We start from the raw sequence: 12,618 nt of genomic DNA on the forward strand, positions 1-12,618 counted from the left end.
TGGTATGGAATACCTCTTTGGCTAGCTTGGGTCACCTGTCCTGGCTGTGTCCCCTCCCAGTTTCCCCTGCCTCTCCAGCCCTCTGGCTGGCAGGGCCCAGGGAACTGAAAAGGCCTTGATTTAGGATAAGCATCACCCAGCAACAACTAAAAACATCAGTGCATTATCAACATTGTTCTCACATCACAGCACTGTACTAGCTACCAAGAAGAAAATTAGCTCTACCCCAGCTGAAACCAGGACCCCATTGCTCCCCAGGGTGTGGAAACAAGAGCTGTGGTTGTCTTTAGAGTTTTTGCTCTCTCACTGAAGATCTTCAGTTTGCATTTGGCAACTTTTCTCTAAATGAGGTGAGATTATCAAAATGTCTTATTAGTCAAAGATTTGATTTCATGCTTTTTGATCATGAATGAGACCCTCCTCTCCATCCCAGCTTCAAGTACTGGATACTCCTGTCTCCTTCTCAGGCATCGCTGGCAAAGCGTGTGGCACCAACCACAAATTCATTAAATGACTAAGAGCAACTCAGTTCCTAAACAGCTTGTGAAAGCGATGTAGATGTTACTTGTCTTGATGTGTCCATCTTGATTACAAACATTTGACTCTGCATCTTTTACAGTGTGGATGTGAGACTTCAAGTCAAATAGAGAAGTAAGATGCTTTTACAGAAAACCACAAATAATTTCAGATAAATTAGGCATTTATTTAATTATTACTCAACCTCTTGTTATACAGCATCTTACATTATTTTCTCTACTAAAAATTAAATAAGATGTTCAAATATCAATGTCATACATTTGAGAAGGGCCAGGTCCTGACCCAAAGCAGTGGATTTTTAAATAAATTAATTGAACCTAGATTAATTTATTATGGCATCCTGGTAAAGAATGCAGTAGCGTTAACAACACATCTCTTTTTTTCCCCCAGGAACTATGGTCAGTCAGCTTTAAAATCCTAAGATAAAAAATCGAAAGTATAAATAAAATATGATTTTGGTCTCAGAAGTAATACACACTCCATGGAAATACTCTCCTCCAGGGTGAAAAAAACGTCCTTAATCACAACACTTCCTTAAATCACTGTGTAATTGTCCACTATAGAAATGCACACAGCAGTTTTGGAGAGTTGATGCATATTGAGACAAACACCTTTAGAGCAATGAATGAGAGATCTTTAACTATGTGGCTGTCCTGTGGTTTTAGCCAGTCTTACCAACTTACAAGACGCATATGAAGTACTGTTTTGATCCCTGTATGTGCTCTAGCTGAAACCCCAAAGCTAAGCAGCTGAGTGGTGCTAACACAATGTAAGGCTACATAATGGAAATAAACCAAAATGAAGGTATGTTGCAGTTTAAATTTCACTATAATGATTAGGCAACGCTGCACATATATAGGATTTCTGCTCCTTGATGCATGTACCTAATGGTTATTGCCATTTATATGGTGAAACATGTTCCACAATGTACAGAATGAGTTCACATGTGGGTTGGCTGGGGTTTTTTCAAGTTTCAGTGTTTACTACTTTCTTGCTAAATTGCTTCATTTAGCAATGAGCACACATTTTTCTACTGGCTGTCCATTGGAAATAAGACCCTACAGGAATCCACCAGCCTCTTTGCAGAAACCATTGCAAAGCCAAACTATCACAGATGTGATCAGACATCTATTTTACCTAACCTTTCAGAAAAAAACATGGAAATCATTTGTTAACTTAGATATTTTTGAAAAAAATAGTCTTTCCTTAACATTTCCTTAGCAAACATAGAAAATTTGGTGAAAGAATACAAAATATAATCCAGTTGTTATGTAACATCTGATTTAATTTTTATAGCTTTTATTTTCAGAAAATATATTGAACACTAGGAGCAAGACAAGCAGATACTTTTGGATATTTTCAACAGCAGCTAAAAACTGAGGGTGTCCACAGATATTTATTTTTTTTATCAACATTTAGAAAATGAATCTTTTTTTACAGATTTTGAAATAATACATGTTCTTGCATTCTTTGTAACAGGTGGTTCTGCTAATCTAACGTGTCGAGCTTTCTTTGGATATAGTGGAGATGTCAGTCCTTTAATCTACTGGATGAAAGGGGAGAAGTTTATTGAAGATTTGGATGATAGCAGAGTCTGGGAAAGTGACATCAGGTAAAATAAAAAGCATTTTTTTTTTCAGTCAGTATCTTTTTTTGATAGCTAATGTATTAGCCGTTATCACAGACTAACTCAGGGAACACTTTGGGTCTGATCCCTGGTTTGCAACATCCATTCTTTACTTTTTCAACTCCACCAGCAGAGAACAGAAAAATCTATGCCTCAGCCAGATCTGATGTCAGAGAGCTGCAAAGACAGAATAGCTGTCTGACAAGTACCATAGGGTTAAAATTACTGGAATTTGCACAGTGACTTTTTCAAACTGTGGTGTTCTACAATAGCAACCTTTAAGACATTTACAAAGATGAAATAAAGAAAAATAAATACATCAAGAAAAACAGCTCAAAGACTTTTAAAACATGGAGCCTTAAATAAATGCTGAAGTCTGGCTTCTCTTTTGGTATGTTTTGATTTCTTTACTTCAAAAAAAGAAAAGAAAAAATAAGAGTTTTCTGGGATGTTATCTGGCCTGTGAGAGCCAAGCATCCTGTTATGTGGGCTACTTATATCTGCTGAAATACTCGTTTTAGAGCGGATCTGGCAATTTGTGTCATGTACTTCTACCACTCCTAAAAGTGCTGCCTTATTTGGAAATTAAGAAAAAAGTGAGTTTGTAAAGAGAATTACATGCTTGACATAGTCTACCAATTCCTATCCAATGTGAAGTATCTACTGGGGTCTGAAGAGATTGCTTTTTAATTTGTGATTCTGGACACGTGTATATCACTGTGTATATGCATCATGGACAAACCCAGAAATGAATGCATATCTAAATGTGTGTTACAAAGGAAGCTAAATAATCACAGATGTGTTATTCACAGTGATTGTCTATAATAGAACAAAATGAGCTTATTTACACTTCACCTCTTACATAAGGGTTTACTATCTCATCAAAAAACACGAAGTCACAGTCATTTTTAGCTAAAGCTTGGAATTCAGTGTAATCAAAGTAACAGAAACAATGCCTTTAACAAAATCAAGAAGGCCATATTGACATTCAAGGTTATGACCCCCAGATACAGGCAAAATGGAAGCGTATTTCACCCCGGTGTACTTCAAGTTTATTCTATAAAGACCAACACGTGACAAGCAGATCAGCTGTATTCCGCATCTAAAACTTTTCCTAAGCCCTTCAGCCAGAAACTTGCTTTTTACTATTTACCTTATAAATAATAGATAGCATTCTGAAGGCTGCCAAGAAAGTGACAAGAGCCTTGCTACAACTTTCTCATTTTGTGGAAGGAGGAGCAGAAAGGCTAGTTTCCACTTCCTCAAGTGTGACATGAGGGCACAGCCTGCCATTTGCTTTCCTGGGTTCCTAAAACCACTGATGGGCTTGCTAAGAGGGAAAGAAAGCAATGCAAAGACAGGTGGAACCTTACACAGGAGGTCTTTTATTTTATCTATGATCTGTATGAGCAATTGGCATTTGGTATAGAAGTTCTTTCTACTGATTTCCAATACATAGCCAAATTCTATAATATATTCTAGAAATAACTTTTCAGACCATGGCATGAACACAATGTTTCTGAGTGTCATATTAAAAAGCATCAGAAAGTGCACAAATAGTGTGTTTGGCCCAGACTCCTAGTATGATCCTAAACTCCAAAATAACTGTTTTCACTTTTCTCTCTTCTAAAATTTAAGACTTCAGATACTGTTCACATACTACATACAGAGTCTCCACCAGATTGTGCAATGATATACTATCAGTGTGCACATCATTTTGCTTAAAGAAAACAATAAACTGGAGTTTTCATTAACATTTAAAAAGCCAAACCTCCCCATTAGAAGTGAGGAAGAAAAAGACATGATAAAATTAAATTAAGATTTAATAGCCAAATTTGAAGCCAGAGTTGTGAATTGTAAGTAGCATTATTATGTCATGGTTATCTAATGCTCCACTGCGATGCAAGCAGAATAGCAGCAATGTTTGTTTGTTTGTTTTTTCCTCAGGGTTCTCAAGGAACATCTTGGGGAACAGGAGGTTTCCATCTCATTGATTCTTGATTCTGTGGAAGAGACAGACCTGGGGAATTACTCGTGCTATGTTGAGAATGGAAACGGACGCCGGCATGCCAGTATTCTTCTCCATAAAAGGGGTAAATATGCAGCTTTTCTCCATGAAATGGTACAACATAGGGGTGGTCAGTTTGTAGAACTTGCTTTTGACGTAAGCATGAATTTTGGCTTCCTGAGATATTTCTAGTCAATTATTCTTTTTCCCCAGGCATTTTCACAATTGTCACAATAAAACAGAAAGGTTCTTGTTAATTACCTCTGTCGCTGGAAAAAATACAGTAACACCTTTCAATTATATTTATATGAAAGATACATTTAATAATTCATTAACTTTAAAACTAGTAAAGGCGCTTAATAGAGAAAAAATAGTAGGAAGCTACAGGTAGTACAACTGTCATAATTTTCTCTAAGAAATAAAATAAAATATCAGAAAAGCCAACAAAAATATATTCCACTTCTATCAGAAATGCCACCTAAACCCCACGCCAGGGGAATTCCTGCATAGCCTGACTGTGGTTATCTTTATTCTAACACATTTGTTTAACACCAACATTTCTGAAGTGAAGCATATGGCAGAAACTTCTAAGGACCTTCCTGTTTCTACTCACCACTCACATGCCATGATTCCAACCTGCCTAATGGCCACAGCCATCTCCCACAGAGATAATTACAGAGAGGTGAAGAATGTCTTGCAAAGTGAGGTTCCCAGATCCACTTTGTTCACTTTACCTCCCAGAGAGTGCTCCACATGCCTGGGCTTGATGGTCCCCACCCTCATGCAGCATCCTGCTGGTTTAAGAGAGCAAAGAATAATCAGGAGCACCGTTTGCACTTTGCTGTCATTACTGTGCTTTTTTTAGGATGTTTGTAAAGGTGAGCAAGCCAGGTTATTACTGTGGTGCTGAACTACTTGTGGGATCTCAATTTATACCAAAGCGGTGATGTCTTCCCTAGTTTTAGTCTTACAGCATGCAAAATCTGTTTAAGTTTAAAAGGAAGCCATAAATCAAGACAGTATGAGTCATTTATTTAAATGCATTTTTGTGTACCTCAAACCAATTGAATAGAACTAATTTGAATACATTTTTCTGAACTCTTGTCATTGCTTCTTAAAACATGCAGATGTAAATAACCAGATATTCTGCTTAGCCTGGCATTTGTCATATTGTCTTGAATTTACTGAAATAGGAAATTATTAAGTAATTGAACCTCAACAGTTTACCGGCTAGTAGTCTTATACTCCTAATTCAGAGACATTTGAACACAGAGAGCTTTACCCCACAAACACTGATATCCCATAGCCTGTCTTTCATAATGAAGTTAGTGCATGGAACACTAAAAATAAAGATTTATTAAGGCTTAAATTACCCCAAAACCAACACTTAATTAACTGACACATGTTAAGTCACATGCTGCTGGTAAGTTCTTTTTTCCCCCTTTACCAGCAGTAGCTCCAAGACTGATAACGCTTAAGTCTTTCCTGTTCTGTGACAACCAGCTTTTTAATCTAACAGTGTGTATCCATGTATTTTGCAAGGGTCTACTTTTCTTGCTTCCTTTCTTGGAGAAATCGGTATGTCAAACACACCACAGTATGTGGCCTCATGATGAAATGCATAAGAGGAAGTAATATCAATATTTAATTACTCTTATAAATAGCAAAAAAAATGAAAATAGCAAAACCTCCCCCAAATATTTTTTCCTCTTTAAGTAAGGCTGAATATGAAATTGTGATTCAGAAACAAATTCTGTTGTGCCCTCACAAAGCAAAAAGTACCTGATACAAACCTTCTACATGCTTTGTATGTTGACAACTGTTTCAGTGAAATGATAGATTAACCATGACAGATAAAAATTTGAGCTAGTCTCTCAGGTCTCCTAGGAAGAGGAGCTTTGCACTGCTTGCTTAGTGGCCTGTATATCACCATGACAACTTTTCGTTTTGGGTTTCCTTGTTTAGATCCACGTTTAATCTCTGCTAGGAATGAGTTAGTTGTTTATTAACTTCTGATTATTGGCTTACTTAGAGCAATTGGGACCTAATAAGTAGGTAAATGTGCTTCCTGAACAGCAAGGCATTCGCAGAGGTGTTAGTTTCAGCTGGTTTTCTAGTGACCTTTTTTTCCAGCAGTATAAGCCAACAAAAATGCTGAATCTGGAATGTTCACTGGATACTTGAAAAAGAAATTCCAATCCCTCTTAAATTTCTTATGTGGTACATTATCACCAGGATCAGAAGGGACAGGAGAAAAGAAGGCTGTTACTGAACAGAGCATTCCCGGGAAATGAGGTATTTAGGGCTAAAAGCTGCAGTGGGGATTCAGGTACAAAATTCAAGCCTTTCAAACAGCCTTGCAGCTGCTGCTTCACCCTGGTCAATATGTTCTCTCTAAATTCAAGCTTCCAGGGGGAGCTTTTGGATATGCCTGCAATTACATGGGCCCTGAAAGGGCAAGAAGTTCAGAGTCTATATCACCAGCAAAAACCTGGATGCATCTTGCTCACTCTTCCCACTGGTCAGCCCAGCAGAGACACACATTCACCTCACAGCAAACACAAGCTGGGCCCACCTTATGGTGGTCCCCAACACAAACCAGCACCTGGCACAGCCAGCCAGGGAGAAAGCCTCTCCTCATTCCCTGACATGGCGCTGGAATGGAAACCTGGAGCCTCCCCTTTCCAGACAGGCATTTCAGGAGGGGAGAAGAACGCAGCTCCCCCAGATTCCACCACCACTGCTGCAGGAAAAGCAAACCCAGCGTGGGCATCCAGCACCAGGAGAAAGCTGGGGCCCCTGGCACCTCCCTCTAGCCCAGATGCCAGCCCTCTGCATCTCAAGGAGCTGAGCCCCCATTTTCTCCTGAGCTGCTTTTACTTTCTGACTGCCAGTGGAGAAGACTTATGATCTATGTTTTTGTGCTTGAGACTCCCAACTTTCCTCAGATGCTGTGCATAGGGAGAGCATTTAGCTCAAAGCTAAAGGCAATAAAATATTTTAAGCATGAAAATACCATTGCTGTTTCCTTTTCTGGTCCATTTCTACTAAAATTTGTTCAAAAATAATCAGAAAAAAAGAGAGGGATCAAGAACCAGGACATCTAACTTCCCTTCCTCCAGCTGTTGGTCAAATGTCTATCACCTTTACAATAATCAAGTTGTTTTCTCTTTTGTGTGAGGAAAAACAGTTAAATCTACATGTTATAATCTAAGGCTGATTTTGTTACGTATCAGTGATAGCTGTCATAGACCATCCATAGCAGTTACAGGTTAATCTGCAGCCAGGTAGAGGAACCTTCAAGAAATTAATTTTCATAGTGGCACTGACAGCAGCTCAGCGCAAATTTATTAATGACAGACCACATATTGCAGATGATATAAGGGCTGGATAACACACTATAATTCTATTTTTTTCACAGGTTTCTAATTCAAGAAGACAAGACCATAGTCTATCAATGTAGTAGATAAAATGTAATGTATAAGGAGATAGAATGCTCTTCTAAAATGTTTTGTATTGAAAAGTATAACTTTCATGCTGGATCAAAGCCTTCATAGCCTCATTTAATCATAGACTATGTTGGAAATGCAGATTATTATCTAATTATGTGATTATTTTTGTGGAAATTCTTGTCTGAATGTTCACAACTGAAACTCTAAAGCAAAATAATATCAAATTTTATCTTGGCATCATTTTTTTTGATGTTATTGGTATTATTTAAAATTTTAATAATATACCTGTATTTTTCATGGGACAGACACCAGAATTAAGAGCAGGTAATATAATTTATGCATTTTTTTCAAAGTATCTCTTTCCCTTTCTTCCCACATTATCAGTGCTGCCTAATTTCCTGTCCTGGGCCTCTTCTATGTTTGGGGTTTGTTTTTCTCTATCATAGGTGTTCTCAGTGGGCATATACGGGTCTTGTTGACTATAAGCTAATGAGACATGGTTAAAAAACCTTTTTTTTCTGTTGGGGCAAAAAAAAGACTTTCAATGAAATAAATTGTTTAAAGGAAGAGATTTTTTTTTCTGTCTGAAATTGCCCATGAGAATATAGGTTTGAAAAAGAAAAAAGTTAATATATTCTACAGAAAATGCATCATGAGGAAACCTATGAAGAGTTAGGCATACTTTAAACTCATCATTTATTAATGTATAAACATAATATTAATATTTCCTGTATGAAATAATAGCAAATTCTGAACAGCAAGCAATTCAGAATTTTCTTTGTATGGTTATTAATGCTGACGAGTACCTTAAATTACAGTGTCATTCACATAGTGTAAATCTGGTTTATTACTTAAGGACTTGAATATGTTAAAGTTTTGATCTCATGAGCATTTTTAGTCACTAGGACATGATTTAACACAGTGGTAGTGATGAGTGACAATTAAGACTTAAAAGAGAAAGGAAATCAGTTCTTTTCTAACCTTTGCAAAGAACCAGCAGGTGTTATACCTCCCTTTGCCATAAAGCTTCAGGATGTTTTTGAAATTTCTGAATGGGAACTCATCATGTATGCAATGAGTTTTATATTTCAACTGCTGTTAATTGGTCCTAATTACTTGAACATTCCAGCAAATCTCTCTGAATCTCAGTGGAAGCAAAACTGTTGTAAAACTCTGACCCATTTGGTCAGTTAAGATCTTACACAGGCACATCTTCCAGTGTATAAAGCATTCCATTTTTATTCTGCACTACAGGAAAAGCTTTTCCAAGTTCCTCACCAGGTTTTAGAATTAGAATTGAAATTCTATTTTATTTGATTTGATGGTAATTTATTTTTCACCCCCCTATGGCCACTGAAGAAGCCTTCAGGTTTTCACTGTGCTGGGCAGTGTAAAGGTTCAGTCGTCCAAGAGGTTTGTGACACAGGGTCAAAAGTCAAATAACACTTCCCTTCCTGTACCAAACCTAACTCTAAGTGACTGTTCTTTTTACACTCAGTTGCATCTAAAATCATTAAATTGGTAGAATATTAAACCCTAGTGCCTGACAGAAATTCTTCATGAGACCTTCACCAGTAAGGTTTTTCTCATCCTTTAAAAATTGGACTAAGACATCTCCAGTAGAAAGGCTACTCAAATCATTTAGCATGTGCCTAAATCTAATTTTCCTCCAACAAATCTAACTTTCCTCTGACAAAACGTCAAAAAAGTTGGTTTGTTTAACAGATTTCTTTCTAAAACAGCTTGTGTACTACTTTTATCATAGTTCTTCTCTTTATATAATGTCTAAGTGCAATTCTAACCTTGATTGGCAAGGATGAAAATATTTTAAAATAAAATGTCACAAATTGTTCCCATAATCAATGCAGAGCTAAATTATTCATTAATGCTATCCTCAGAAAAAAGCGTAAACAGTATGTTTTATGATCTTACATCCTTAGAACTTGGTACTCCATTTTTCCCCATATTTATCACCTCCCAGAGCTTCTTACATTCATTTCTTTCAGAAGATCTAAAAGAAGTAATTGTGTGGGCTGTCTGATTTCTGTAGTGCAATAAGCAAATAGAAGCTCTCTTAATCAGTAAGGTTTTAAGTCATATACAATTCATTTATTTGGGGAAGCTAACCAGAGATTAATGCAATTCCTCACCATGACACTTTCTTCCTTCAACCTGAAGTATAAACTGCCTTTAAAATGCAGTGTTGTGTATTTAAATATAGTAAACCAGTAACATTGCAGTATCTATGTTTTTTTCAACCTTATCCTCTTTTGAGCTAACATACTGTTGGAGATCGTCAGTGTAATTATTCTCCTGCTGGGAACAGGTATCCTTGTACTTCTCAGAAGAAATAAAAATGTTATCAGTAAGAGTATACTTCTATTATAATAATTTACTGTCTCTATTCTAATAACACTGGAAATCCAACAGCACCAAGGCTCAGATACTCTGCCTGCCATACTAATGAATAGATTAACAAGATCTCTGTCTTGTATTTGCACACATATATACATATAATCCCAAACCAAACTAGGTCTTTTTCTTATATCGGTTAGGAATATATTGATCCAAAAATAAAGTGAGGTAACTTGGTTGCAATAGATCTAATAAATAAAATGAAACTACTGCATTGAAAACCATTTCAAAAACTGTAACTAAATTTAGCCACCCTAAGTCAACTCTGCAGATATCTACAGGCATGCGTGGCCTATGCTGGCAGAAAGCATATAATTTATGCTAAGAATCAATTTCATAATCAAGCTAAGGAACCTCCCAAACCTGTTTCTACTGGTATCAGTATTGTTGTCCTACAATATCCATCAGTCATTATTCACAACAGTATCCATAAAGCCATCTAGGTACCTTAAAAACAAACAGATTTTGTTTGGCACATTGAAACAAACAAACAAAAAGTCTCAAAAAGTAAAGAATAGATTTTATATGTAGAGAGATGCATGTCTGATGTGCATATGCTGGATAAAGCTGTGGTTCCATATGCCATACCTCAGAAAGATAAATTGTTTTACAGCCATGCCATAATGAATACTGTATTAAGTTGGGGGGAGGGGAGGGGGGGGGGTGCGGGAGAAGAGAGAAAAAGCACATACTTCTCCATTTTTAAACTGCTAGTATGGGTTTCTCTCTTCCTAACCTAAACTCTGCATACTGTTTACTGCTAATGTCTGGAATGAGAATCAGACGAGTACTCCTGTGCTAGCCAGCCTCCCTCTTCCTTCAGAAGAAACACACCCATTTATAACCAAAGCTGCATGTTTTCACACATCAGTCTTGCAGTGGTTGTCACTATTTGCTTTCTTTACCTTGTCTCAGGGGTTATCACAAAAGTTTTAGCATTGCCTTCAACTGCTCCCCTTCCAAATTATATTAACTACCTTTTTGTTTCATTTAATAATTGAAGTCTATGAAAATGTACCTAGACAAATTGAGAACTCTTTCTAACCAAATCTTGTAGCTTTGTGAGTGAAATTGCCCAAGATAAGCAGAGAACGGAAATGAGTTTAGATCACAAAGTTGCAAAACTGTATGTATGTACTAACCTGAAGTTCTGTGAATAATCCTGTTGACTTTGGAGGGATTACTTATAGTCCATGAAGTTAAGCAATCTGCCTAAGTGATTGCAAAATTGAAACCTTAGATAGACTGTAACTGGATTTTGAAAAAGGCTCAGAAATTGGATACACAGCTATAAACCACATGCCCTTAAAGAGGTATAAATCACAAAAAAATCACTTTTTTTTTAAGCTTATATATATGTGGACTAATGAATAGAATAAGATTCATTTCAAATTATCACTGATCATTAAATGTAAAGTCCTTGAAGCATGTCATATAAGTGAAAAGATATGAATCTTGGAAGGCATCCTTTTATTTACTTTCTTGTTACAACTCCAGCTACAATAAGTGAATTACTTGCATGACACAGTGAAAGGAAGTTAATAAAATATTAAAGTCAGGTGAAGATCAAAGATATATCCTTTAAATGTGCCTAATAATTAGGACAGAATCATATAAAATAAGTGCACTTATTACCAGTCATATTGTGCCGGATATTTGGAAAGCATGCCTACTTTATTTTAATTAGCCATCTCTTTCTCTTGGTTGCTTGGCCAAAGCCTCGTGATAAGGGAAAAAAAATTGTAGCCATTGGTCAAAATGCTTGTAACAAATCTTGTTTTAAATTGAAGCTATTTATTCAGAAACCATTCTACTACTGCTGCAGTAATCAATGTGTTTTCCCTTGGAGTTGAACTGTTCCTGTGCTACTGGAGGACTATTGTTAATTGCCTGTAACTAAATGATTTCTGTGCTTCTGGATGTAACTCCCTGGCACCAGCTCATTTGTTGGGTTTAACAGAATGCCTGTCCCCCTAGGGGTTAGCCGAGTAATTTTCCTCTGCTACTTTCTACACTCAGTCTCAGCTCCTTAAGGAGGGCCAGATCTGTAATTTGAGCACTGTAACACAGAGGCTAAATAGATTTCAAAAGCTTTGCACTTTTTGTCTCTCCTCTCTGATGTGGAATTGTGCTGAAATTGAATCTTTTTAGTGCATAGCCAACTAGAGAAAACTTGAATTTCAGCAGGAGAAACAGATCACACTTCAAAGGGACTGTAATGCCTGCTGCAGCACACTGTGCTCAAATTGCGGTGCAAAAGGCAGAATAAAACATGAGGAAAAAATGTTATTTTGAAGGTAACCTTACACTCTAACCTTGCTGTTTTACTTTAATTTAGCCTGAACAGCCACTACTTCATTGCTGATATGGTTGATATACTCATCGCCAACATGACTGGCGTTCACAGAGCACCTTCCAGGAGTACCCTCTCCTATGACAGAGTCAGAAGCACCCTTCTCAATTCACATTGTGAAAACCAAACCACAGAAAATGGCTTCGGTCACCTGAGGGTACAACAGCAGAGGCAGGACTGAACCTTCTCCTCCTCACATCTCCAGCTCAGCACAGCCCTGGGTGAT

At 37.1% G+C, this 12,618-nt stretch overlaps 1 protein-coding gene across 1 annotated transcript in view; it reads left to right on the top strand.

Moving 5' to 3' along the window:
* The window catches only part of IL1RAPL1 (interleukin 1 receptor accessory protein like 1), a 766,315-nt gene that overhangs the window by 728,054 nt on the left and 25,643 nt on the right, over window positions 1-12,618 (top strand). Inside the window, exons 7-8 of the mRNA XM_055802804.1 lie at window positions 2,017-2,149; window positions 4,112-4,257. Coding sequence (XP_055658779.1) covers window positions 2,017-2,149; window positions 4,112-4,257 — 279 coding nt within the window. The remainder of the gene's footprint in view (window positions 1-2,016; window positions 2,150-4,111; window positions 4,258-12,618) is intronic.

Source organism: Falco peregrinus, chromosome 4 (genome assembly GCF_023634155.1).
Source record: "Falco peregrinus isolate bFalPer1 chromosome 4, bFalPer1.pri, whole genome shotgun sequence".
Lineage (NCBI taxonomy): Eukaryota > Metazoa > Chordata > Aves > Falconiformes > Falconidae > Falco > Falco peregrinus.